This window comes from Alosa alosa, chromosome 24 (assembly GCF_017589495.1).
Source record: "Alosa alosa isolate M-15738 ecotype Scorff River chromosome 24, AALO_Geno_1.1, whole genome shotgun sequence".
Lineage (NCBI taxonomy): Eukaryota > Metazoa > Chordata > Actinopteri > Clupeiformes > Clupeidae > Alosa > Alosa alosa.
The window spans coordinates 10100496-10128268 of NC_063212.1; the positions used below are offsets into that span (position 1 = coordinate 10100496).

General features: G+C 41.2%; 2 protein-coding genes across 2 annotated transcripts; both read right to left on the bottom strand.

The window, feature by feature from the left end:
• Positions 1–3049: 3049 nt before the first annotated feature.
• si:dkey-9k7.3 (circularly permutated Ras protein 1) lies at positions 3050–16686 on the bottom strand. The gene is made up of 21 exons (XM_048236672.1): positions 16300–16686; positions 15987–16055; positions 15383–15440; positions 14746–14865; positions 13669–13782; positions 12591–12677; positions 12372–12469; positions 11917–12123; positions 11777–11827; positions 11275–11364; positions 10586–10737; positions 9950–10031; positions 9351–9475; positions 9035–9119; positions 7928–8034; positions 7645–7757; positions 6743–6854; positions 5763–5903; positions 5358–5448; positions 4575–4625; positions 3050–4093 (listed from the first exon to the last, which is right to left on the bottom strand). The coding sequence occupies exons 3-21, from the start codon at positions 15438–15440 to the stop codon at positions 3995–3997; spliced, it is 1983 nt and encodes a 660-aa protein (XP_048092629.1). The 5' UTR covers positions 15987–16055; positions 16300–16686; the 3' UTR covers positions 3050–3994.
• Positions 16687–17162: 476 nt separating this feature from the next.
• On the bottom strand, positions 17163–27458 carry tkfc (triokinase/FMN cyclase). Its single transcript, XM_048236673.1, has 16 exons — positions 27327–27458; positions 24650–24839; positions 23690–23982; positions 23487–23565; positions 22525–22614; positions 22253–22287; positions 22023–22107; positions 21821–21910; positions 21560–21676; positions 20748–20864; positions 20041–20178; positions 18898–19004; positions 18383–18486; positions 18043–18076; positions 17844–17936; positions 17163–17766 (listed from the first exon to the last, which is right to left on the bottom strand). The coding sequence occupies exons 1-16, from the start codon at positions 27330–27332 to the stop codon at positions 17605–17607; spliced, it is 1740 nt and encodes a 579-aa protein (XP_048092630.1). The 5' UTR covers positions 27333–27458; the 3' UTR covers positions 17163–17604.
• Positions 27459–27773: the final 315 nt, after the last annotated feature.

A 27773-nucleotide genomic window follows, 5' to 3' on the forward strand; every position in this document is an offset into this window, starting at 1 on the left:
CTAGGAGGTCCACCTTTTTTTATGTATGTTGGTCTTAAGGGGGGCATGTCAACCCATCCCATTACCACTTATTTCATGTATAAGCCACCTAGTTAAAATTAAAAAGCAAAAAATTAGGTGTTTTCATCACAATATCTCTGGCTGACAAGGTCAAAACTGCACGAAATTAAAAGTGTAGGATCATTATGACACCCTCGAATGCATGCCAAGTTTTGTGTACTTTCGTTCATGGGGGGCCTTACAATAAAATAATTTATGTGTAGTAATTTAGTGGCATTACACCAACAAAAATTCGGGACACTGAAAGACCGGGGTACACAAAACTTGGTGGGCATGTACCCCCACATGGATAGCATGGAACCGTCATTCTTCGTTTTGATCTGTAGCCCCGCTGGACTGGACCCCGAAAGGAGGGTAGGGCAGACACAGTTCTCTGTGAATATCTTGAGAACTGTAGGGCCTAGGATGACCAATTTTTCTGTATGTTTGCCTCCAGGGTCATGTTAACCCATTCCATGTGCACACATGTGCATAAACAGATACCACTCACACACACATACATTTACAGTAATCATCACATTATGACACATACTCACACAGTAGACATATGTGCGCATGCATGCACATGCACAAACACACATCACTTGAGCAAACACACAAGCATGCACATACACACACACACACACACCCACACACATAAACATAAATTTGTACACACACACATGCACACAATTCAAAAAATTTTTCCTGTCATCTCCCTGAATTTTTGGTCATTGATACCGGGACACCGAACCACGGGGTACATGAAATTTGGTGGGTATGTAGCCCCACTAGACTTTACGGAAAAAATTTCATTTTAGTCCCGGGGACCACCACCAACCCCGTGCTGGGCCCCCTGAACCATAAAAAAAAAAACAGTTTTTCCTAAATAACTACCTGAACCGTGGCACTGAGGATGAAGAATCTTTTATGGTATGTTGGTCTCAAGGGCCCACATCAACCTGGCTCATAATCACTCATTTGTGATTTGCACCCCACCCGGTAAAAAAATGAAAATGCAATATTATTCTGCTTTAATCGCCCTATCTTCAGTTAAGATGTTCAGAACTGCACCAAATTTTATGTGTATGATTGACCTGGCATTCTCGGGGGTATACCAAGTTTCGTAGAATTTCATCCATGGGGGTCTAAAAAAATTAGGTTATGTGTACATTTTAGTGACTGTACACTCATTGGCCTGTAAATGGCGGTGCACACATATACACATGCACACACACAGGCACCCACATACTATCGGTATTAGAGCGGCCGATACATAATTACAAATTCAGTAGGATTAAAAAAAGCCAAAATAAATATTCATCATCATCATCATGGCTGCATTTTCAGTATTGATTACAGCTTGGTAGTAGTCGTTTGTCCACTAGATGGCGCATCGTTGCAGTGAGGCGTAATTTTTGTTGGAAGTTAAAAGTGGGTTGGAAAAACAATGGGCCGCTTCATACAAGGACTGTGGGACTGTGAACCCAACCTGATCTGCCCGCTATTTATTTTTTGATTTCTTAAAAGATTGAGCTTGGTCTGATGAAAGCCAGACTAGCCATGGACCTCAGTTAAACAATGCAAGGGAACATGAATCAGCCTATATTTGCACTAACAATAGCGGACAAAAGCTCTTCAACTTTGGCCAGTTAAAATGTGTATGAACAGTCTAGCGACCCATTTCATCAAGGCCCATTTGGACATGTCAGTTATTTTGCACCACTGGTTAGATGTAAAACAGCATTTCGTTTCAGACTAGGCTACTGTTACTTAATTTGTGCATTAACAATAACGTTTCAGACTACTGTTACTTAATTTGTGCATTGACAATAAAGTATTACATGAACTAAAGATGACTAAAATCTTATGTAGAAGAAGAAACAATCACAAAAAATCCATCCATCCAAAAATGACCTTTGTTTTGATAGCTGTTGAAAGCGGCATGGAACTGACAGAGATGTTTTTGTTTAAAATACATAAAAATAATTTTTAATAAATAACATTATGCTGATACCTTTTGCTTTTCCCAAATACAATGTAGCCTACAGGTGTAAGTGACCTTTCATCAATCCAGTTGCAATGGATGAACTGTGATGAACTGCCCTACTTGTGATTGTTTAGATTTTTTAAAGGTTTTATAACAATGCTACATCTTCTTTGGCTATTCTACAATCTATTCACCTTTTCAGCACCAGTAGGCTACTTTCTGTGCAGCCCACACACACACTCAGGCATGCCAAACAAGCATACACAAAAGTTTCAAGAGTGGGGATGGAGTAAAATATGGAGACAAATTGAAGTGTGATTTATTTTTGCGGAACGGATGTACAGGACTGAGCGGCGGTCATATTTTGTACCGCTATGCGGTACATCTAGTTCTAATACTGTTCAGTTTGAGGAACCACAAAACCAGCTTCTCATTTTACCCATATGAGCTTCATACACACACACACTGTCACTGCTCCACTCCCCTCCCGCCCACACACACATCTTCACTGTCATCACTCACATACATCATACATACAGTACTCTGCTTGCAATAGTAAGTCCCTTCACCATACTTGCAGTACACTGCCCCCCCCCCCTCTCCTCTACATACACAGCACATTATTTCATCAGGAAGCTTCTCCAACACACATCCCAACATACTTACAGCACACTGCAACCCCCCCCCCCCCCCCAATACACAGCACATTGTCTCATCATGAGGCTTCTCCAACACACATATTGCACACTGCCCTCTCCCCACATACACAGCACACTATCCCATATCCCTGTCATCCCCAACACACACACACCAAGACCCTGGCAGTTGGGTTAGCCCCTTGAGCCGTGGATCTGCCCAAGGTTTCTTCCTTGGTAAGGGAGTTTTCCTTGCCCCTGTTGCTCTTGGGTGCTCCCCCCCCCAATCCCCAATGTGTGTGTGTGTGTGTGTGTGTGTGTTTGTGTGTGTGTGTGTGTGTGTGTGTGTTTGTGTGACGGAGATGAGCTGTTACGTCCTCAGGACTGTGACTGTGTAAGCAGAGGGGAGTCAGAGTCGTGTTGCTAATGACCCAGTTCTAACATACTGTAGCTCCAGCTGTTAGATAAAGACGAAACACTTGGTTTGCTCATGACACTAAATGTGCTTGGTTTATTTTGTAAAAAGATAAGACCTAAAATTAATATAAGCCTGAAAGCAAAACTGCATTCAATGTGCTTCCGTTCCAGGTGCATTATTGCACATTTCAGGCAATGCAAATAAATGCATGAGAGAGACCCTGAAACAAATTCAGGGTATACATACAAAATATACATTTTGTCACGGTTACTCCAGAACTATATCATTACTGTAAGTCTGAAAATATTTTCATACTTTGCACAACAATTCCTAGTGCTTTAGGTAGGGGCCTCAGTGGCCAATCAACAACCTAGCCTGTGTACCATAAAAAACAAAATCACCAACAAAGCAACCTTTGTGGGCAACAAAAATCACCAACAGAACAGCCTTCGAGACTGTAGAGTGCAAATAGATAGGCTACTTACAGGAATTTGGAGCTTTCCTTCTACAGACTGTGCTGTCCATGCATTTCCTCTATGTTGTATCTGAGTTATGTTTTTATTTTGTTACAAAAAAGCACATTTATTACATTAACAAGTTCATTTATCATTGTGCTTCTCAACTGTAGGGGGACCCTGAGAGCAAATCTTCTTTAGTGCTGCTTTAAACTTCACAGTTTCATCACTTAGCATGGTCCACTCCAAAACATCATATCCGCAACTTGACAATGCTATTCCATAATTACAGCAAGCTGGACCAACGCAGGACATTTACAAATTACATCCTCTGCCCATTGGTCACGTGAATCATATCCTGGCAACAGCTGAAATGTCTTTAAGGGCTGATCTTCTCGAGTCCTCAGTGCCATGGCTTGTTGGCGTGGCTGGATGAATTCTTTGTGGGCTTGTTTGATCAGCTCTTCCTTGCTTCTGGTTTCTTTAGACTTCCGACACTTTTCGCCCTCTTCATTTGATAAACCACTTTAGCAGCTTCGTCTGAGAGCTCCTGAGGCTGGACAACAAGTGGTGTGAGTCATGTGGGTCTCCTCAAGCACTCACGTTTACATTTACATTTAGTCTTTAGCTTTTAACCAAAGTGACTTACAAAAACCAAGGTACAAAAAACGAGTACAGTGCCACTAGGATATTGTTAGTGCAGCAATAAGTGCTGCTCGCATAAAATATCTTAAGAGTTCAAGTGAAGTCAAGGGAGGTAGAAGAGGGGTAGTCAGGATTGTGAAAAAAGGTAAGTGCTAGATTAAGCATGCCCAGCTGTTAGGGCTACTAGCATCAATTATCATGATCAAGCATCAGGTCTTACGAGAAGCAGACCTTGAAGAAGTAGGGCCTTTAGGAAGTTATAGTTATAGGAAGTTATAGGCCTTTGCTCTGATGCAAGTGTTTATTTGTGCTTGTGGTTACAATGAGTATTCCTAGTATTGTACATAGAGAAAATAAATGTGAATATGAGTCTTTGTCTTTACTGGACTGACCGTGACTGGAGAGGATGGCAGGACATGGTCAGCTTTGGTCTCTCTACTCTCCTGTAACAGATGATTATCACCTCAGTAACATTCAACCTGTGTTACTCAGGAAGGCAGTGCTTCCAAACCTGTGGTATTCTAACAGCTTTACAAAAGGCACATTTATAAAGTATCATATTTTGCTCTGTGCAGTTTCGTGGCACTAACTCCTACCCTATATAAAAATGATCTATAGTACTATCATTCATATTTTACATGATCATTGTTTCAAGTCATTGATTAGGTATCCAAACCATAATCTTAAAAAAAAAAATCCTCATCAATTTCTGTCTTTATTTGTTCTAGGGACAAGTGTTGTAAATTAGCATTAGCTATAAACACAGATAGATAGATACTAGCATCAGATAGCTTTTTTCAGTTTGTCTATGTATACGGTTAGTCTGGGAATACACATACGAACTTTCGGCAAATTTGGCATTTGCTCTGCAGGTCCATCCTGCCCATTTCCAATGTCCCTAAAACACTGGCACGCAAATACAATAATCCGTCATGAAAGTGTATTTCTTTGGAACTGGATAAACAACTGCATTTAAAACCTTCGTTTACAAGATTGCTAAGTCGTAAGTCAATTAACCTTTTCCAGACCCACTCCCAATTGTACAATTGTGAAGGTCTGGGTGTTCCCAGGCTAGAACACTGCATCTGTCCCTATCAAATAAACGCTGATAAATAAATCAGTAATCTGCTGTTTTATTTGCAGGTTCCATCACAGGGCTACGTGTGTCTCCTGACCTTGTTGTCTGTGAGGTCCTCACAGATCATGCTCATGGTGCTGATCCAGTTGCCATACACACTCTCCTCTCTAGGACTCGGCTTCTGCTGACTGGGACAACAGTACACATAAGTACAACTCACAGAACTATGGAATTCATTAGGTCAGACACACACACACACACACACACACACAACACACTCTCTCTCTCTCTCTCTCTCTCTCTCTCTCTCTCGCTCACACACACACACTCTCTCTCTCTCTCACTCTCTCTCACACACACTCTCTCTCTCTCTCTCTCTCTCTCTCTCTCTCTCTCTCTCTCTCACACACACACACACACACACACACACACACACACACACTGTCTCACACACTCTCTCTCTCTCTCTCACACACACACACACACACACACACACACACACCTGATGTCTTTGAGCAAGTCCTGCTGGGCGCGCAGTTGATTCTGAGCCTCCAGCACTCTTCCCTCCATAGTGAGTCTGGCACACAGCTGTGCACAGTGAACTCCGAGCACGCCCATGTTCAGACTGCCCGCCCACACCCAGCTACATAGACACAAAGACCAGAGGAGGGACACCAACGCATGATGACATTTCAACACACAAATGTACTGATGAAAAGAAGAAAATGTCTTTAGGGAATATGATAGGGCTTCTGGTTGTAGGTGTACAGGTGGAAATGCATCTGGTGTTGGCGTGGCCTTTCATGTTTGCTGCCCATACGAGTAACTACAACTAACATATATTTGTAATATATTTGTATATCTGGGAAAATATATGTGACATATAAAAAAATGGCCAATTTTGCTATATTTTGAAATATATTTGACATGTATGTGTATATATGTGACTTATATGTGTGAAGCATACATTGACATATACATAATATATGTGATTTACATATATTGCCATATATCACATTTTTGTATGGGGTGGCCTTTCATGTTTGCTGCCCAGACGAGCCTGGGTTGTAACAGTGTGCCTCGGACTTGCACAGTGCACTGTAATGTTAAAGTGGTATGTGGGCTCTCTGCTGTATACCACTAGCCTGTGTTGTGGGTTGTGGTGCTGTATAAGGAAGTAGTGTATGTTCATGACTGCTATTGTGTGCTGTGTAGCATTGTCTTACTGTTGCCTGGAGCTCTGTACTGGTTAAGCGCTTGTTGAGGCAGGGAGATGTGTAGAGGTTACGTTACCAGGGAGATATGTAGAGGTTATGTTACCAGGGAGATGTGTAGAGGTTACGTTACCAGGGAGATATGTAGAGTGTACGTTACCAGGGAGATATGTAGAGGTTACATTACCAGGGAGATATGTAGAGGTTATGTTACCAGGGAGGTGTGTAGAGGTTACGTTACCAGGGAGGTGTGTAGAGGTTACGTTACCTGCTGGTCGTCACCCGTCTCTGCTGAGTGATGACTCGGGTGACCCTCTGCAGGTCGCGAGTCCTGAAGTCCAGCTGCAGCTGGAAGGGAATCCTGTCCCTCCTCTGAAAACCTACAGAGGACACACAGAACTGACCATCACCTCGCCACAACTACAGAATCACGCTTCAATTCAGACACAATTCTGCAGCAGCAGTCAGAGCTGCACAAGTATCGCAATATGAGCCAAAGCAATTACCTGATCGCAAAAGCTACAAATAATCGTGCACAGTTCATTTTGTCACATTTCTGACTTTTATATTCACGGCATCCTCCTTAAATGTGCCACTTCTAGTTGGTGGGTGTGCATAGTGCGTGAGGGGCACGGAAATTGATAAACTGATATTTGAACTGATATTTTCGCCAAATCATGCAGCCCTAGTAGCAGTTGCTGACAGGCATGAATTAAATATTATAATTAGCTCCATTTCTGGATTCTAATCAGCTAATTAAGTCAAAATGCCGACAATGTTTTCCTGAGCATTTAATATCTTAGTCTGTGCAGGGCTTTTCCACTATATTCTAATTTGAGTTGCACCTGTACATGAAGCACAAATCACTGATATCCGAGAACAGACGCTGAGCTACATTCTATATGTAGGTAATGAACATGTACACATTTTACATTTTTGTCTTTCCTTTAGTCAATGAGATGGCATTGCATAGAAGCATGCCGTACAGTCACAAATCATCTTGAATGGTTTTCAACAGTGGTCACGTTTCTCACACCTCTACACGTACTGGAGGGGTTCACTTCCTGCACTAGGACATAAAACACAGGAAGTGCCGGTGGTCGAAAGCAACTTTCCACGATGATCAAATGGAACACTGAACTATTATTGTATCTGAATCAGGTTACTCACTCTCCACTTTGTCCGGTTTCACAGCAAACTGGAACGTGATCTCTAAGCCTTCAGTCACATTTCCAATCTCTCTCACCAGTTTGTGTGCATCATCATCTTCAAAGGGGAAATACCTACATCAGTGAGAGAGAGAGAGAGAGAGAGAGAGAGAGAGGGAGGGAGACATTAACAGGCTAAAGCCACAACATTAATAGAAACCACAGTAACCATGAGATAAGAGAATCTTACTACTAGAAAAATAATTTTAATTCATAAGAAAGGAAAGAAAAAAACAGAAGCGTACACGCCATCAGGTGCCAATAGTGTTGCCATGACCCCAGTTGCCATGACATTGTCTGCTAAAGCAGACTGAATTTCTGTAGCCACAGTGCCAATGTTGACAATGTTGATCTAGACAGAGACAAGAATGTAGAAGTTTTATCAAGTGCTTCCATGTGGACATATAAATGTACACTCATGCACACGGAACACATTCAGACACACTCAGGCACACGCCACACATATAGACACACTCATGCACACGCCACACATATAGACACACTCATGCACACCAGGCTTGTGCAAAATTCCAGAATTGAATTGAAACTGGCTCTTAAATTCCAATTCAATTCTTGAATTTCACTTGCATTTCAATTGAGGTAGCAAACAGGAAGCAGAATTGCAATTCGAATTGTGCACAACCCTGATGCACACACCACACATATAGACACACCCATCACCCACACATATAGACACACTCATCACCAACACATATAGACACACTCATGCACACGCCACACATACAGACACACTCATGCACACACCACACATATAGACACATCATCACCCACACATATAGACACACTCATGCACACGCCACACATACAGACACACTCATGCACACACCACACATATAGACACATCATCACCCACACATATAGACACACTCATGCACACGCCACACATATAGACACACTCATCACTAACAAAGAAATCACACGCCACACATATAGACACACACATCACCAACAAAAAAATCACATACCACATCTGTCTCGCTGAGTTTTGTTTCATTGTTGTTTGCCTCTTAGCCTATTTTTGTCTGTGAAGCGATTCTATCAAGACCACTGTTGCAGCAATTTAGACCAGTCAAAAACACCTCAGGTAAACGGTCAAGCATGGCAAAGCTAATCTGATTTGCAGCGTTCAGGATGTTTGCACGAAGTGGTCACCTTGAAACAGATGGTGGACTTTCCACTGATGATGAGATCAGCTTCTTTTTTTTAGTAAATACAGTCTCCTAGCCTACTACAGCCTACACAACAGAAGCTGATAACTTCAAACAAACAAGACTTCCCACAATAACGAGACTCCTCAGACAGAAGTATGTCTACAGGAAAGAGTGACTCACCCTTCCCCCGGTCAGATCTGCCAGCCTGCCCACCTCTGCAAGGCGGCAATCCTCGCCTTCAAATGTCATCACTGATACAATCACCCTACAGATGGACATATCATTAGGAAGTTCCATTATATACGGACAAAGTTCTCAGAAAGTTCTGTGTAGGCAGATTTGTATCTGGATAGATTGGTAGAGGCACTAAGTTTCAAAACAGTTATTTTTTTATAATTTTATAGCTATTTCAGTTTTTCCTGCATTAAAAAAAATATATAGAAGCCATTTGTGGAAACTTTCTAAAAAGAGAAGAGTGTGCGCTGTACTCACTTACCCCTTTTCAGTGGCATAGTTTGCTAGCTGGGTGTAGAAGTAGGGTGAAGGGGCTGCGCTATGGCCTTGCTCTTGCTCCAGCTGACCTAACCCAATGTTAGCGCATCCGTCTGTACAGATAATCACCTGCATTAGGGAAAACATTGTCATGCTTTTCTCATAACCACTTGATGATTGTATGCTGATAAAGGCCCTTTTGATCTGTTCTAGATGGTTTCTGGTTCAAATGTTGAAAACAAACGCATATAAGAAATTAAATGAAAATGAGTTGGACTTTTATTATAATGCTTTAAAAAATGTTGACTTTAAAACTTTTTTTGTCCCTAAGTTGTCATTAGCTCAATGTTGTTTTCTGTGGCACCAGAAATGCCTTAGGAATGCACGTTTCAAAGGGTCTATTGGGTACAGTTCAAAAAAAGAGTTATTGTGTGCACATCCCACCTTCTGGCAGGTACAGGACAAAAAAACGTACTTCAGTGAAAAAAAAAAAAATGTCCGCAACACTGCTTTAGACTCCCATATTTAATGTACAAAGGCAACGTTTCGACCCTGCTAGGTCTTCTTCAGGCAAAAATTGGTCACAGTCACAGCAACACTGACCTTTGACCCAGGGTACTGTGCGGCCATTGCTACAGAGAGAAGGGCAGCAGGGCCCAGCGCCGTGGCTCCACCCTCTCTCAGTCTGGGGGCAAAACAGGAGATAAGGGCAACATTCACTCCATTATGTCTTGAATTTCCCCTGGGGATCAATAAAGTATCTATCTATCTATCTATCTATCTATCTATCTATCTATCTATCGTTACCACAGCTCTGCTGTCAGTAAGCTCACATTCATAAGAAGAGTTCAGATGCAAAACCCTCTAAATCCGTCTCACCGCTTTTTTTTTTAAATTTAAAATCTTTTTAAACTTTTAAAATTTTTTATATCAGGCTCCTATAGGTTTTTGCCTACAAATCGATATTTCAGAACAGGACGAGAGTGGTATTATTTGCGAAAAACATTATTTGATTAATGTATACTATGTGTGGAGAGCATTCACTCACCATCGTTATCTCATTTTTGACAGAGGCGGTGTTTAGAGGCTTTTGCATTTGAACTCTTCATATTTTCTACGGTGAAATTCTCAATGCAAAGAAAAAAAATCCCAGATTAAGAAAAGGCAGCAATACAAGACATGGCTTTGGGGCAGCCAGACAGTCAGCAGATGTCTCTGCTGGCAGGAAGACAAACTCACTCTTTCACCCTCTTGGTGAGGAACAGGAGGCTCTCGGCGATGCAGTGTGGGGTAGAGAATGTCTCTCCTTGTTCCCGTAGATGGTCATAGTCCAGAAGTGCCCAGTCTCTTATCGTGAGTGGAACACCTGTACCATCGCCGTACACAGTCACCTGAAATATACAGACAACGTGTTTTTACTTACGATTTCAACAAGCAAATCAGATATATTCTTTATTATGATCACGAAGACACAAGGAATGAATGAAAGTCAGAATAATTACAGAATAATTAGTTAAAAATAGCCCATCTAAATGTTTTTTTTTTGTTGGGCGATCATATTTGTTGTATTGCTTGACTTGCTGGTCTTGCTCTCCATTCTAGAAGTCGGGCAAAATGTATTATGCTTAACCCTGTTCTACAACAAAATGTACAAACGTAGGTCAGCAAAATATACAAAAGAGCTTTGTCGGGAAAGTAGGTGTTAGTAACCGTTGAAAGAACATCCTGCTTCTCACATTTTTCAGATTTTAGGTGCATCAATGAGTGAGGAGGTCACAGAGGGAAACTATGAGTCACATTAAACCGGGCAAAAGTCATGATATTTTCAGAGCATAGGCCACCAAAGACATAAGATCAAAGATTTCCAAAGAAATGCTGTTTTATCACAAAAGCTCCTCTGAGGTATAAAAGCCAGTCCTTCCATTTACCTCATTGTTAAATGTAACCAGAGCAACTCTCCGACGTGGAGACTTCTGGAGCAGGGACGATAAAGCCTTATGAAGGGCATCCTGAACACCCTGCGGACATCAGTAGAGGTTGCACACTTTGGTTGGTTATGATTACATCTTTGGTTATGAAATCAATTGATAGTTAAAAAAAAAAAAAAACATGTTTAATAAAGAGACTCCTTAGTTTTATCTGCCTTAGTGGCAATTATAACAAGGTTTCAGAGGACCAGTGGTTAAAAAATGAGGAACCAAACAGCTCTGTCACAAGAAAACAGCACAGTCACTGAGGTCGTCAACAAGAAAGCTGTACATGGTCTGTAAAGTTTTCACACCTCGTGTATATCATAATGACATGGTCACTCATGAGTAATATCAATGGGGCATGGATGATGTATAAGATGATATATAAACTATAAACTAAAGGCTGATTTAGCTGATCTGTCCTTATTGATGCCAGGCACCCTGAAGTTGTAAAACTCACCTGTAGTCGTGATACATATGTAGGAGACCTCATGGCATTTCCAGGTGAGGTCTACAAAAATGAAAAGAAGAGAGGGGTTGATATATAAAGATGCTGGAGACGTGATTTCAGCAAATCAAGGAAGCCCGGATGACATTGACCTCTGAGGTGACGCTCATGCTTCCAGAAACATCCACGCAGAACACCACTAGCATGTCCTCCAGGTTCTCATAATCTGCATCCAGTTCTTCGTGCACGTACATAACGTCCCGACCAGGACAGGGACGCTGGAGCTGGGGTTGGCGACTGAGCTTGTTCCCAGGGCCTGAGAGTGGGTTCTCTGTCCCACAGAACTCACAGCACCACACCTTTTTATGGGGGAGACAAAAGGAGAGAGAGAGAGGAGAATAGCTTTTGTTTTTATGTTTTATATTTCACAGCAAATGCTTAAATCTAGCCGCTGAGATTGAAGTTTTATGAAGGAGTGTTATGAAAAATAGTGAGGTAACAATGAATAATTAAAAAAATGCTACAGTATACAAACTATATTACATAAATAAAAAACCCTCACAAATGCACATTAGCATGAAAAGGAAGGTCCTTTGGAAGGACTCACATTTGTATTCTGTCGGCCTTGCAAGGAGCTAACTGTTGACATGACAGCTTTACATGCGTGGCAGTACACTGGCTTTTGGTTGCTCTGGATACCACTTGCTGCAAAAACAAATGAAAAAGTATCTAGTAAACCACGAAGAGTGTTGTCATGGAGAATTTATGTGAGACACCATCTTGAATGTGTGTAGGTGAGAGTGTGAATGTGTGGGGGAGGCCATACCTTTACTGATGTCTACTAGTTGCCCCACGTTGAGTAAAAGCACATTGACATTGGCTTTAATGGGGCTCTCCCCACTCCCCTCTACGCCTGAGAGCACACGACACATAACACCTATCAGCACCTCATCTCTGCACTGACTCTACTTCTGAAAGTTCACATAAGGTCTTTAACACAGTCTTTGAGACTTGGAGATTAGAGAAATGAAAATTCAGCTTATTGTCTTGGAGACACAAATTCAAATTCAGAAAAGCTTTATTAGCATGAAGATTCATAGGGAAAGTGTTGCCAAAGCATACTATATGTATAAAAAACATAAAGGGTGGGTTGTACCAACAGGGATTAAGTTTTAACCTGGATTAAATCAAGGGTTATCCATTAAACCAGTTGCACGGAACTTTAAACCTAGTTTAAAGGTAATCAGGTTTACAATTACACCATCCTTTTAATCTTGGTTTAAATGTTCACATAAACCTGAATTTATTTTAATTCTGTTGCGCAATTGCTTTAAACTCTGCTGAGGTGGTTTCTGGAAATTATATTAGATGGATTTCCCTATGGAGTTTTATGATGATGAGGAATTTTGAAGGACGTACCGATTCAACAAGGAATCTATAATAAGATTAAATTAACAAATCATGCATCATGTACGCAATTAAACATGGTAGTGACCTGATTATCTTTAAACTAGGTTTAATGGATAAACCTAACTAATCCAGGTCAATGTCTTAATCACAGGTTAAGGTTTTAATCGTGGATTTGTTAAACCATGCTTAAAATTAAGTGGTGCACAAGAGTTTAAATTCAATTGATCTACAAATCATTGATTGGGCCTAAACCAAGATTAATTTACTCCTTGTTGGTGCAACCCACCCAAAATCACATAGAATTATAAAACAATATGAGTGATTATAAAATAAAACACACATATACACACATACACACGCACACAATCGCGCATGCACACAAACAAACATTTCAATTTGTTACAAAAACATTAACCACAATACACTATGATATCAGTTTAAAGAAGTGTGAAAAGTGAGAAAGAAAGTGAGCTTAAAGGACAGGGCTGGCTTACCTCGAGGGGGCACTGGGGGGGGCACTCGGGGCGGGTCTGGGGTGGCATGCGGCTGTTTTGGTGCTGGAGCATCAAACAGGCGAGGGGGCACAGGTGGGGGTGCCAAGGCCTGCGCTGTGGCAGAAACAGGGTCAAACGGGGGTCATTTTCACAGTATAGGTATCCATGTGTGGTGAAGCCCTCGGGGCCCTTAAAGAGGTAGTTGACTCCTAAAATGTCTACACTACACCATATTCGTTCGAATCCGAAACGCTTTTGTGACGAAGATGCCCCTCATCAACACTACCCTGGCATTATCAAACCACTGAAATAGGATGCTCTGGAAATGCTGTTGGCATTACAGTAGCTCTGACTTCACATTTTAACATGGACAGGGAGTTCCACAAACATTTGAAAACAATGAACAAATAAACAGGTAAATTAACAATTAAATTAAATGAAATAATTTTGCATTCTCTCATCACACGATTCTTCTCGGAAGAACCCTTTAGGACCCTTTCCTGGACGAAAAGAACTACAGCTGTGTGACTGTCCATTAAAACCGTCACTAGTAGCAACATGGATGAGCACAGTAATTGCAAGCTTTGGTGACCTCGCGGTCTTATGCCTCCCACCCCCTCCACCAAACCTTTGAGCTATTACAATCAGGAAGAAGGTTCAGAGTGCCTCTGGCTAAAAAGTCATTATACAAGAAATCCTTCATTCCTAATGCAAAAAATATACAAAACTACAAGTCTGCTCATATTTGGTTAAAACTGCACCATGCTGGTAGTTCCCTCTGGGTGCTTCATTATTCAAATGAACTTAAGGTGTCCACGCTTTTAGCAGTAACTGACGTCAACTTACAGTTTCTCTTTCAGTACTTCAGCATCCAGCAATAAGAAAGAATAAGGGGAATTCTAAAATGGTCCAAGCATATGAGAAATAGGAACTGAAAAGCTTTTATCTTTTCTATTTTCTGAAAAGCTTTTTATCATTTAGTATTGCCATTAATTGCTTGCCTATTTCAGCGAGACAAGGTGTTACAGTATACATATAGTATAGTTACATAGGGAGGCACGGGAACAAGGATCTTACCTGGTCTTGGAATGACCGAGATACGGTTGTCGTAGTCATGGTCGTTGATGGAGCGTGTTCTCGGGAGAGGAACAGGGATGTTGGCGTCACGTGTAGTGCCAGGCAATGTGGAAGAAAGACCTGAAGTGCAAACACGAAACAAGACGAGCTCAGACCACAAACACCCAAGTCACATATGTTTGCAGAAACAAAATGGCTTTGCAGAACAAAGGTCAGCACACCACTGATAACACCTTGGTATGGACAAACAAACTGTGACACAACCCACTTTGAAATGTACTACATTTCTTTCTCTTTTGATATGAGACCACACAGGTAGAAGCGGAAGAATAACTGTCAACATGACTTACACACCAATGCTTCTGAAACAGGACTTCCATATTGCCAAACTCCAACTGACATTTCAAAATAGTGTATTTCAATTTACTGTGGGTGATAACTAAAGCCTGCATGTTTAATAGTTGTTGTGGTAGGTTAGTTGTGGCCATCTGGACTTTGCATTTAACCCTCCCAAGGATCTTTGTGACTTTAGGGACTTTAGGTTGGTCGTTCAGTGTTAGACATTCCATGCCAAGAGTGTCCAGTGTCATCAGAAATGTTTTTCAGGCTGAAACAGTTTCAAGTAGTGTGCGGTCACCTGTTACCATAGTACCAGACGTCCAGTTGCACACAACATGACTACAGGCAAACTCCATCTGGTCATGGCAAAGGGACATCGAGAGACAGAGAGACAGAGAGACAGAGAGAAAAAGACAAAAGGACACAAAGCCAAACAGAGAAAAACAAGAAAGAGAAAAGTTCATTACAAGAATAGATCTGATGTCCTACAAAAGACTGAGATATAATCCCACATGAAACTTAAAACTACACATACAGAACTGCTCGAGGTGGTGTTATGTTGTCATCCGCACAACCTGTTACTTTAATGTTTCTAAAAGCTGCTCATTTCCTGCTGTAGTTTATGTAAACTGTTAAACAGGTCTGCACACTTCTTTATGGAGTTAATCTGACAGTAATCTGGAGGAAAAGATTTAATTTATGTTGTCTATTGGAATAGATTATGGCTACAGTTTTCTTAACAAACGCTTTTATCCAATGTAACTTACATAATAACAATAAACAAGTAGGCCTAAACAATACATTAACATTAAATAATAGTTTAATTGCTAAACATACAACTCAGAATAAGAAACACTAAAATCAGCAAATATAGTCAGAAAAAGGTTTCTTGTGTAACATACCTTCTGATCGTGCTGATAGTTCAGACTCAGATAATAGTCAGTCAATTATGTAACTTCAGGTGTCCATGACTAAAAAACAAATTATACACAAGTAGGCCTACAATTTATTTATGTCGTTTTTACTTCTCTCATACAATTTAATCTACTTGAGTTATGTCACATGATCCGCTGGGTAATCAAAGAACAAAAAAATGAAATTCAAAAATCCAACCTGTATAATCTTCCCTTTATACACACAACACTTGTTACAACAGCAATCACAACAGACAAATTAGGATAATGTTCATGGAGAAAGTCAAAGTAAACACAGTACCTGGTTGCTATAGCTCTCGGACCATTAAGTAAGCATGTTGGATTCTGTCATAGAGCTTCTTTCTGCCGTCACGCACACATTTACACACACACACACACACACCCACACAAGGCAGGAAGTAAGGAGTGTGGTTTATGAGAGAGAAAAAACTGAAGAGAAATGAAACCAAGTGTGATCCTCTGTTTTAGCTGTTGTCTTTGAGCAGCAGGGTGACTTCACTGACTTCCTAACTTGTTCATTTACTCCTTAACCCGACCCACTTTCTCCCTATAATAGGCCTTCACCTCAGATCAGGCTCAGAGAAGGTTGCCAAGGGAAACTGATAAGAAGGGTGAGAGAAAATCAACTGATTTTCAAGTGTCGTTTCAACTCCACAACTGTAACACAATTGTGCAGTTTAATACAATTTGTTACATTCATTATAGACGGGAGTCCAAATTTCAAATAATTTATGTCATACATCCATTTCAAATACTTCATGACTTGGAGTGTTTTTTCTTCAGTGAGCATATCAAGCAGCAATGAGAACACACACACACTGAACAGCCTCAGATATAGTCACCATGAAAGACAGTCACTTTTTCTCTTTTCCTGCTACTTAAAAGTGTCACTGCATATACCTATTTATAGCCCTTATGAATAAGTGTGTTATGCCCTGTGTGTGCACTTCATGTTGTCCTGTCAGCACTGTGTTTTCTTTGTAGCACCATGGTCCTGGTGACATACTGTTTCGTTTTTTTACTGTGTACAGTGTATACTGTATGGTTGAAATGACAAATAAACCTACTTTATGACTGGATAAGTCATCTAATTAATTTCATGAACAAAAAGCCGCCTGCTAAGAACTCACAGAATGCGTTAAATCGAAAAATTCATAAAATACTTTATTAATTAATTTCAAAAAAGACAATTTATATATTATTAAAGTGCAAGATTATACTGGTTCTTTTACCAGTCAGTAGTCACCTATAGCAATACCATTAGAGTAATATATCTAGTACATTTTACAATGTACAAATTCACAAATTACAGCAAAGTTTGCAGATTAAACAGAATGAAGAAACGCATAAAGTAATACTTGATTTCATCTTAGTAATGGTCCCTAGACAGGTAGCAGCCTCACATTATCAATACATAATCCATTCAGGCATACCACAAACTTGAGCTACTGAGAGTTAAGAAATCCAACAATAATTGACATTTGTCTATGTTCATCTTGTCTAATTACTTGATTTGTAATGGCAGTCAAGCTATGCTACTATTCTCAGTGGATCTCAAGTAGTTGTTGCCATTTACTGTATCTATTTATGGGTATTCACCACACAAGGCCTCATACACCGCTCTCAGAATGGCCGCCACTGCTACAGCACCAGGGTCAGGCTGAGTCAGGTGTTCCACGGCGATGTAGCTAGCTCGCCCTGCCTGCGCAGAAAGGCTCTTTGTGGAGTCCGCTCCTGCCTTAGCTCTCTGTCAATCAAAACACATGCAGTTATTTCAAGTCATTTTTCTACTAATTTCCCGATTTTTCAACAGTTGTATTTTACCTCCACGGCTGCCTGCAATACCGCCATCACAACAGTAGGAGGCGATGACGACAACTTCTGCAATTCCTCCACGGCAGGACAAAGGGCATCCAGCTGTAGAGAGGGAAAGGGGGGGGGGTGGGGGGTGGAGTCAGGTTAAAATGTCATGGAGTTCATTAGCAGTACAACATTAACCACAAAGGATTTAGCTCGGCCTTACCATAGTCCTGTCGCCAGGTTCTGCACCTCCATACCTGCAGGACCACAATAGGGATGAAATAATGTGATTTAGCCCCTGTCCATTACAGAAATGACAGAAAGTATAAAATAGGACTTCAACAATATCAAGCTATGAAGGTCATGTTGAACATGAAACAACTCAGTGACCTTTCGAGAATAAATCCTTAGTACTTAGTGTAGAACTTGCAAAGTGATGCAAAGAAATGCAAAGTGTAATTGATCAACAGGGTCACTAACATTAATTGGATCAGATAAAGATGATGTGTGCTTGAGCAGTCACGCTAATTAAAGGGTCTGTGTACAATACATTCCCAATGTACCTCTTCATGGCCTCCGTCCCAGAATGCATTGCTTTGGCCCAAGATGCAGCATCACTCTGTCCCATCAGTGGCAGTGCTGCAGCGGCCAGAAAGAGGCTGTACAACTACAAAACAAAAACAAAAACAGTGAGCATGCATCCGCTGCGCTGCCTTTTACAGGAAACTGTATAACTGTACAGCTACACAACAAAAACAAACATTGAGCATGCACCCGCTGCATTGGCTTTTACAGGAAACTGTATAACTGTATGATCTGCTATTTCTTTTATTATTCATGCTTCTATTCATTACTCATCTGCTGCTCTCTGTTCCTGCAGGATGTATTGCGCATTGACCTGCCTTGTTTATGAAATGCGCTACACAAATAAAACTGCCTTGCCTTTTGTCTGCCTTGAAATCTAGCCATTTTAGAACACATACTTCCAACTGACAAAGAAGGGGTACACACATCTCCTGCTAATAGTTCACCATTCTCTCTGCCTTAATAGAACTGACCAATCAGAGACAACACACACCGCTCCAGATGATCCACCCATCCTTTCCTGTACCAAGCTTGCCAGAACGCTAAGCAGTTGCCCCGGACAACCAGGAACCTGGTGGCCTAGAAGCCACTCCTGAATGGCTGTGAGGAAAGAAGACGCAAAAAAGAATCAAAAAACGGTGATGAAGACCGGACACTTTCAGAGCAGTTACCCTTCAGGACAAATCAAACTCTTTCCATATCAGATGTGTTAAACTTTTCAGATCCCTTTCCACCATATGTACTGTATCTGGCATATGCAGTGTGATCTCCTTTAACCGCAATCTAACGTTCTTAGTGGAGTGAAGTTCATGGTTTCATCTCTCGGTGATTTACAAGTATGTGGTTTGAACTGCGTGTGTGTTTCTGGGTGAGGAAGGGGAGGGACGTGGTATTCAGTATTCTCTATGAATGTGTGTGTGTGTGTGCATGTGTGCATATGTGTGTGTGGCGTGCGTGTGTGTGTGCGTGTGTGTGGCGTGCGTGTGTGTACATGTGTGTGTGAGTGTGCTTGAGTATGTGTATGTGTGTGGGCATGATGTGTGTGGGCATGAGTGCGTGTGTGTGTGTGTGTGTGTGTGGGCGTGATGTGTGTGTGTGCATGTGCTTGAGTGCGTGTATGTGTGTGGCCGTGATGTGTGTGTGTGTGCATATGTGTGTGTGTTTGCATGTGTGTGTGTGTGTGTGTGTGTGTGTGTGTGTGTGTGTGTGTGTGTGTGTGTGTGTGTGTGTGTGTGTGTGTGTGTGTGTGTGTGTGTGTGTGTGTGTGTGTGCATGTGTGTGTGTTTGCATGTATGTGTGTGGGCGTGATGTGTGTATGTGTGTGGGCGTGATGTGTGTGTGTGTTTGCATGTATGTGTGTGTGGTGTGTGTGTGTGTGTGTGTGTGTGTGTGTGTGTGTGTGTGTGTGTGCATATGTGTGTGTGTTTGCATATGTGTGTGGGCGTGATTGTGTGTGCGCATGTGCTTGAGTGTGTGTATGTGTGTGGGCGTGATGTGTGTGAGTGTGTGTGTGTGCGCGTGTGCTTGCGTGCGTGCATGTGTGTGTGTGTGTGTGTGTGTGTGTGTGTGCTGGAGTGCACATATTTGTGCATGTGGGCGTGATGTGTCTGTGTGTGTGTGTTCGCGCAGGTCACACCCTTAGCTGCACAGGCATGGGTGTTTCCACAGTCTCCATCCCCAGCGGCGCGATCCAGCATGTTGAGCTCCTCCTGGTGCTGCAGCAGCGCCTCACACACGGCCTCCAGGGCCTTCCGCATTACGCCACTCAGAGGGCCTACCGACCACCATCACACACTCACTCAGCACCAACACTGGCACAATGCATCCTCCGGCTCAATTTCATTAAACACACTTTTCACCATGCAAATGACTTAAATGACGTAAACAGTGATGCACACTACTGTAACACAGAAGAGCTTATAATATGGTGCAGAAATAAAGTGACGAACATAGTTTTTCACACAGGAAGTCTTCATACTTGCATGAGTAAGTGACTATTGGAGAACTGAAAACAGTAGAGCGTATGCTGTGGGCGCTTTGGGTAACGTTTGGTTAACGTTTTACAGTAAAGCACGAATTAACAAGAATGAACTATTTGTAAGTCATCTAATAGTGTTACCTGATGCCTACTGAATATACAACTAACCATTTAAACATTATAAAGCCTTACTCGGCATTAAATGTAACTGAAGTAAAGAAAATTGTGGAAGAGTAAACACGATCAGGTTTTTGAACTGGAATGGGTAAGAAGCTCAATTCCTATTCCGGTGGTAATGATCATATATAGAATAGCAGATAGAGAGAAGGAAGTGTGTGGTGAGGGATTCCGTTGTGTTTCCGTACCCGGACTGTATGTGACCTCATGGGATGCAGTCTGCTGCGGGGGCTCAACGCTCCACTTACGCCCGCTCACAAGTTCAGAGCTGAGGTTAGGCCAGGCTGGAGCTGAGGTTTTAGCGTCTAAGAGGAACAAGGGTGGAAATCAAACAGCTTCTTTAAGTGTGGGAGGGAGAGACTGAGAGGGAGATGGCAGGCAAGAGTGTCTGTGAGTGAAAATATACAGTACATGCATACAGTTAACAGACACACTAAGTAATGTTTCTGAGAAATAACTGAATGTTAAGCGTCTCGTGTGATCCGTGTGCTTTTAAAGTCTGCAAAACTAATGCCCTGGGCCCTAAGTCATCTTAAGGTTCTAAGATCCTAAGAATCTTCACAGAACAAGTTCCACACAAGTTCACAGAACAAGCTGCCACTTTGTTGTTGCTCATGTTATGATAACCATCTTAGAAACTATCATGGTTTCATGGTATTTCACAACCATTGCTTTTATTAGTTATAATGACTTTTATAGGGGATATGTGTGGAATTCTGTAGGATTCGAGTCTGAATCCACCATGTAGTATTGCGATGACAGCCTTACATCAAAAGGTTATTTATTCAAACTTTGTTGCTATTTGTAGAAGATATGAGGACATGTTTGAGGTGTTTTCTCCTTTGGCTGCTACTTTGTGTCTGCTTGGTTGCATTTTTTTTCCAACACTGGTATTATGCAAATGTTATGATAATCATCCATTTTTTTTACCATGGGTGCATGCAGTGGTATACCGCGATACCTATATTCCACATGGTCGAAATAATCAGGGTGAACTTACCAAAAAGCCTAAGGATCTCCTGGTCTGACTTCATGATGGTCAGTGACATGCCTGCCATTTCCAGTGAGGTCATAAACAAGCCTGACATCACTCTGGCAACAATGATGCCACGATCCTCTGTAACCAGAAAAGTGGTTGGCAATAAAGTGATTTGCTAAGTAGCACAGCCATTTGCTAAGTAGAATGATAGTGATACTGCACTGCTATATAAAGTGCTTTCTATACACAAGAACAACCTCTGCACCTGTTGGTCAATCTTACCAAGGGAACTGATGGCAGCCCTGGTGACCACTGCCATCTCTAGGCTAGACAAAGCGCCGAGATTATTCACACATATCACCACGCTGTCACCTGGATCAAACATGAAAACAAACAAACAATCAAGTATGCATAGGCACCTCTCCTCCCATTTTTGCCAAAGTTAACTAATCCTAAAACAAGACTGTCACCAGCACCAGTGTACCTGATTTCATTGCCAAATGGGTCTGGCTGCTAGGATCAGTCATGTGGTCTATCATGGTCTTCACCACCTCATCTGCTGGGGCCACCTATGGGTCAATCCAAGTTATTGCAAGTAAGAAATCAGTGCTTAGGCAAACATTCTATCAGGAAGACATATCATTCATTCATTCATTCATTCATTTATTTATTACTACTAGCCAGTACATGGGGATTTCATATCATGATGGGTACCTTGGACCTCTTTATTCCAGGTTCACCATGGATTCCTGTAAAAAGCATTAGTTATTTTCAACAATTATGTATAACTGCCCCACATTATTTATTTCATATAAATTATATATATACAATGATTATGACCACTACTGTGCTGCACACTGTGTCGTTTATGAAAAACAGTAAATGCAGCATATCATTTGTCATTTGTTTGTTACAAAATCAAGGAATTACACATTTTAGAACTACAAATCCTGTTTCACCAGATAGACGGCTTGGGCTGCACTCACCTAACCCCAGTTCCATCTCTCCGGCTGGAAGCTGAAAGGAGGGAAGGCATCCTGGAACACTACAAGGAGAGAGGCTCACACCAAGAGTACCTGCGGGCCAGAAGCAGAAATTATTTACAGTTAATTATTAATTATAATTAATTAATTATACATTTACAGGTTTCAAGATCACAGTGTATTTATCACAGGGGATCATGTCCCCTTAGGTAGATTATCTTCCTTTCGTACTGATTTCTATTTTTGTGGACAGACTAGGGCTGATCGATTTGTGGAAGATATCTAATTGTGATTTTTCTGACAGACATTGCGATTGCAATTGTGATTTGTGATATGATTTTTAAATGTCAATGACTTGGTTCAGTTCAATATTCCAAATGTCTCTTTGGAATGTCTCTCTCTAAGTTGTGCCACTTCTGATTGGTGAGCATGCTTTGTGAATGAGAAGTTCAGCACTCCTGATTGATTGTGAAGCTCACCAATCAGAAGTGCTATGCTCCTCACGCACAAAGCATACTCACTAATCAGAAGTGGCACAGTCAAAGAGGATGATATGAATATAAAAATCATAAATGTGACAAGATTTTTTGCGATTGGATAATTGCATTGGGTCATATTGCGATTGCGATAATTGTGCAGCCCTAAGACAGACTAGCACAAAATACATATACCGGTACATGGATCTTCAAATCAACATTTTCTTGTGTTACAGTATCAAAGTGCTCCAAAAGTGGAATATAATGTCAAATTCTATGTCAATTACATTCAGATACATTTATTTGTCACAAAAAAAATACTAAGACATGGATAAACAACTTCCATCATGCAATTCCAACTCCACTTGATGCTATAGGCTAATTTAAGGTCAGTGGTTATTCCTTAAGTTACCTAGATAAGCCAGTAACCTCGAATACAGTACTCCTATCTATATTTGCCTTATTCTGCTAAGAAATTATCACACATACCGATGACTTTTGTTGCCTCATTCACCCTGGAAACAATAGTGTGTAATGGCAAGCCTTCTTCTGCCATTGCCCCAGCCAGCTGAGGGGGGAATATGAGATGGAGGAAATTAACTGTGTGTCTTATTTTCAGTTAATCACAAACAAGAGGCAGGGACTGTGCTATGATCGCAAAGGCTTCATGACAATGATGAGAGGAAAGGTACCTTGTGAACGAACACTGTACCACATAAGCCTCTCCTGCCGGCTTTGGCAGGCTGTTTGAAAGCGCAGTCATCTGCCACGATCACCATGTCGACCGGTACTCCCTGAGCCCGCGCCTGTTCGGCGGCCAGGCCAAAGTTGAGCCGGTCGCCGGTGTAGTTCTTCACCACCAGCAGCACCGCGGCAGCACCCCCCTGCCACAGAGCCAAGATGGCCGCCAGGATGCTGGCAGGAGGGGGCGAGGCGAACACTCCCCCTGCCACCGCCCCAGAGAGCATGCCAACACCGATGTACCCTTAAACAGACAAAAAGGAAGTCTTCTTAAGATTCAAGGATTTTATTTGTCACATACATAGAGATACTTTGTAAAACATGCAGTGAAATGGCATTTTGCTGCTCAATTTTCCTGTGCAGAGGCGTCCTGAAGTATCCCTGACAATTTACGTATAAGGATACAGTAAAGAGGATAGATTTAGAAGAATTTAATAAATAAATACTACTTAGTCATTAATATTATAGACTTAGATTATCACTGATTATCACTGAATGAGTATTGATATCAATTCAGTGCATTTACATTAATTAACTAAATTCATTAATTTATAACTAGGTAATGAATTTATCATCTCTCAAACATTAAAAATAAAACCACTAGCACCCTCATCTGACACAATGTTACTTTGGTCATTTATAGAATAGTCGCTGTCAAAGGTGCTTCAACTGAGTAAGTAAAAGGTCTGAATTATGTACAATAAATGCAATAGTTTCTCCTTTTATGTAGCTACAATATTTTTCCACTATTGGTCTATAATCTTTTTCATTTGTTTAGTTATACTCCATATATCATTTTATTAACTTTTTTTAATATTCATGACAAGTTAAATTTAAAGAGCGACCACCGGCGACATACCACCAGCGGTCCGCTATCTGCCAATCTGCTTTTGCCATCATGACCATGTTACCTGCATGTGCGGGCTCGTGGCCTGATCCACCACCTGACAGCAGGGCCACCTTCCCTTTAAGGTTGTCCAAGTCAGAGCGCAACACCACCCGGTGTCCACGGAGCAAGGTGAGAGAACCACCGCTGCGTACAATGCCACACAGAGCCTCGTCCACACACTTGTCCACTGAATTAAGCAGCCTCTTTTGCACCTGAGCAGACAGAGGGAAAAATCAATGGAACAACACATCTGAAAATCCCACTGTCAACACTGTTCAAACAACACTGTTGAACATCCCACTCTCACAGCTCACAGACAGAGGGATGCTTCATTCTCATCTCTTTTGGTGGCCATTTTAAGAGTAGGCCTAATACCGACCACCACTGGTGGAAACTTTATACACATCAGACGTAGTAGTATGTCTCAATTAAATTTAGTCAAAAATGACCTCCTTCTATCCTCGCCTTTGATATTTCCCTAACCTCTAGCTGCAGTGTAGCCTATATCCTTAGCAATAAGTAGATGCAGCATTGGTCTTGAACAGGGATGTAGTGGAGGCTAAATGCAAGTAGGCTAAACACAGTTTACCCACCTCTGAAATGTCAGAAATAGTTTATCCACCTCTTATTAGAGTATATCCACCTCTTAAAAGAGTTTATTCACCAATTACAACTGTTAACATTTAAAAATCACACTGTATTATTCACAATAACAATATGTATACTCATCAACACACTATGAACCATTTAATGCCACTTGTAGTGCTATAAACATTGGACAATAACCTCCACCATCATCAAACATGTTCTGAATGCCTTTTCTAAAAATCTGATACCGCATAAAACAGTCCTTACCGTGATCACAGAATTCATAGTTTACCCACCTCTTATTTTACCACTACATTCCTGGTCTTGAAATATTCACAGGAATCCATAGGAATTAAATATTTATTCATGTTGTGTTATCCAATATTAGTTGTGCAGATGTATAGTCCATCTTATACACACCCATGAAGTCAACAAAGAAAATGAAAAAATAGAGACGTTTGTGTAATTATTCCATTTTGTGTAGTAATTCTATATCAGAACCTGACATACAATCCAAATAGTCTACAAGAAACCTCAGAAATGCATACTTTTATTGTCAGTATGCATTTTGAGTAACCAAAAGTCCTATGGGGAGTTTCCATAGGGCATTACAAAACGCATGAGCATACCTTGGCAAATAATGGTCTAAAGTACTAATTTTTCATTCTATAGGCTATTGATCTACTTTCTCACACAGCTTTGCAAGACAAGGTGCTAGGGCTCACTTGTGTTTCTAAAATCATATCAATAGACCATCAAGTGACGGGCTGAAATGTGGTCAGTTCAGAGATGCTTGTTATCCAGCAGAAAAAAACAACAATATTCTGTAACTCTGTGCCAGTGCTTCCTAAAAAACTACAGGATCTTCACTTTCTAAAGATGTCTAACATTTGATGGTATAGGCCAAAAGAACACACTGCCCTCTGGAGTAGGCAGTGCAATGTTGGGGGTTAAAGCCTAGAAATGGTCCAACAGGTTATGTGTGGTCAAGGTACGTTGCATAAAAAATGGCTGTCATTCACAAGACTACTTTTACTTTTATACTTTAAGTATAAAGTATTTCCAAGCCTGTACTTTGTTACTTTTACTTGAGTAAAGAAGTACTTTTACCAGAGTATTTTTTTTTTATAACAAGTATTTGTAATTCTACTTGAGTACGGGAAGTGAGTACTTTTGCCATCTGGATATGGATCTAAACCAGACATTTTCTCTGTAGGCTACTGCTGTACGGTTCTATGACAATTGTCTTTGGAATACACCTGGCACACTGGAAACAAAAATGATGCAACCTCAGAACTGAGCTAAGCGGTAAAATATTATGGTAAACAGGTGACTTCTTAAATGTGGGGCCCCGCCCAACAACTCTGCAGGATGCTATTATATTATCCAGGTAGGATACTACTATAGTCAACACTGTGGAAAGATGTATCCACATGTTGACTCAAGTGTAGCCTACAAACAGCATCGTGGAATCTCCTGGGATTATTAGCATCTAGCATCAAGTGAAAATATGATGCAGAATAGATAATGGATCCAAAGATGGAAAAAGTCGCAATATACTACAACATGTACACAAAAGCTCTACAATAACAATAGTTTATCGAATGCATGAAGCAGTCATGTCATGCCATGCTACAATTTTACTGTCAAAGGAGTGGTTGATCTGGAGAACAAGTAAGAGATATCCTATGCAGCCGTAGACTTTAACCCCCAGATCAGACCATATCATCATGAGGACAGTAGCCTACCACGCTTATGAGTAAAGTACGTTAGCGGTGCATTACAATCCTACATTTACAGCATGTTTTACACAACAACAACGAAATTGTATTTTCAACTGCATGTCCACAAGTAGGGTGGGCAATTTCATGCACGACTGATTCGAGTAGCCTAGGCTATTTCTTATGCAAACTACTAGCCTACAGCTTGTTCAAAGAATATGATGACTTAGATGGGGAAATGGGATTCCAATCTTTGTCGGACTGATCGGAAGAAAACATTTTGGCATGATCACAGCCCTGATGATGAATTCTCTCAATTTGTCCCACGGAATTCAAATGACACTTTATAGGGACTTGCACAATATCTAAGGAGACGGGTGACTGTATTACCTCCATGCTTCCTGTAGTACTTCGCTTGTCCGTTGTAAAATGACGCACTATCTGATCATGATGGCTAATCCTGACCTGGTATCCACTCTCTGGTATCAGCTCGTTTAGTCTGTTGTACAAGGGACAGGGAGACCTACTGGACACATACTGGATACATACAGGCCTGGACCGACACTCTCAAGCTCTCAAACGAGTCCCCTGCTGTTCAGTTAGAAAACTGCAGTCTTTGCTTTTACTGTATAATGGTTAATTATGCAGGCCCATCGATTGTATCAGGATAAAGACCGAAACATTATTATAAACGCCACCCCCTCTCTTTTCTCGATTTTCCTATCCTCCTCTAACGGCCTGACTCTGTACACACAATTACTACAAATTCCATCAAACATCAGATATAGGCTAGCCTACTGTTCAGATGCAAGATCAGGCCATTCACTCAATTGACCT

What these genes read in the sequence shown, in the direction of transcription:
- tkfc (XM_048236673.1), bottom strand. An exon ending in CCATGCCTGTGCAGCTAAGG is followed by an intron (nt 19,005 to 20,040) that starts GTGTGACCTGCG and finishes CTTTCCTCACAG; the next exon opens with CCATTCAGGAGTGGCTTCTA. An exon ending in GGGACGGAGGCCATGAAGAG is followed by an intron (nt 18,077 to 18,382) that starts GTACATTGGGAA and finishes GTGGTCCTGCAG; the next exon opens with GTATGGAGGTGCAGAACCTG.
- si:dkey-9k7.3 (XM_048236672.1), bottom strand. Translation starts at nt 15,440, where the DNA reads ATGGAGTTTGCCTGTAGTCATGTTGTGTGCAACTGGACGTCTGGTACT. An exon ending in TGGTTACATTTAACAATGAG is followed by an intron (nt 10,738 to 11,274) that starts GTAAATGGAAGG and finishes TGTATATTTCAG; the next exon opens with GTGACTGTGTACGGCGATGG. An exon ending in TGCCATCCTCTCCAGTCACG is followed by an intron (nt 4,094 to 4,574) that starts GTCAGTCCAGTA and finishes CTTGTTGTCCAG; the next exon opens with CCTCAGGAGCTCTCAGACGA.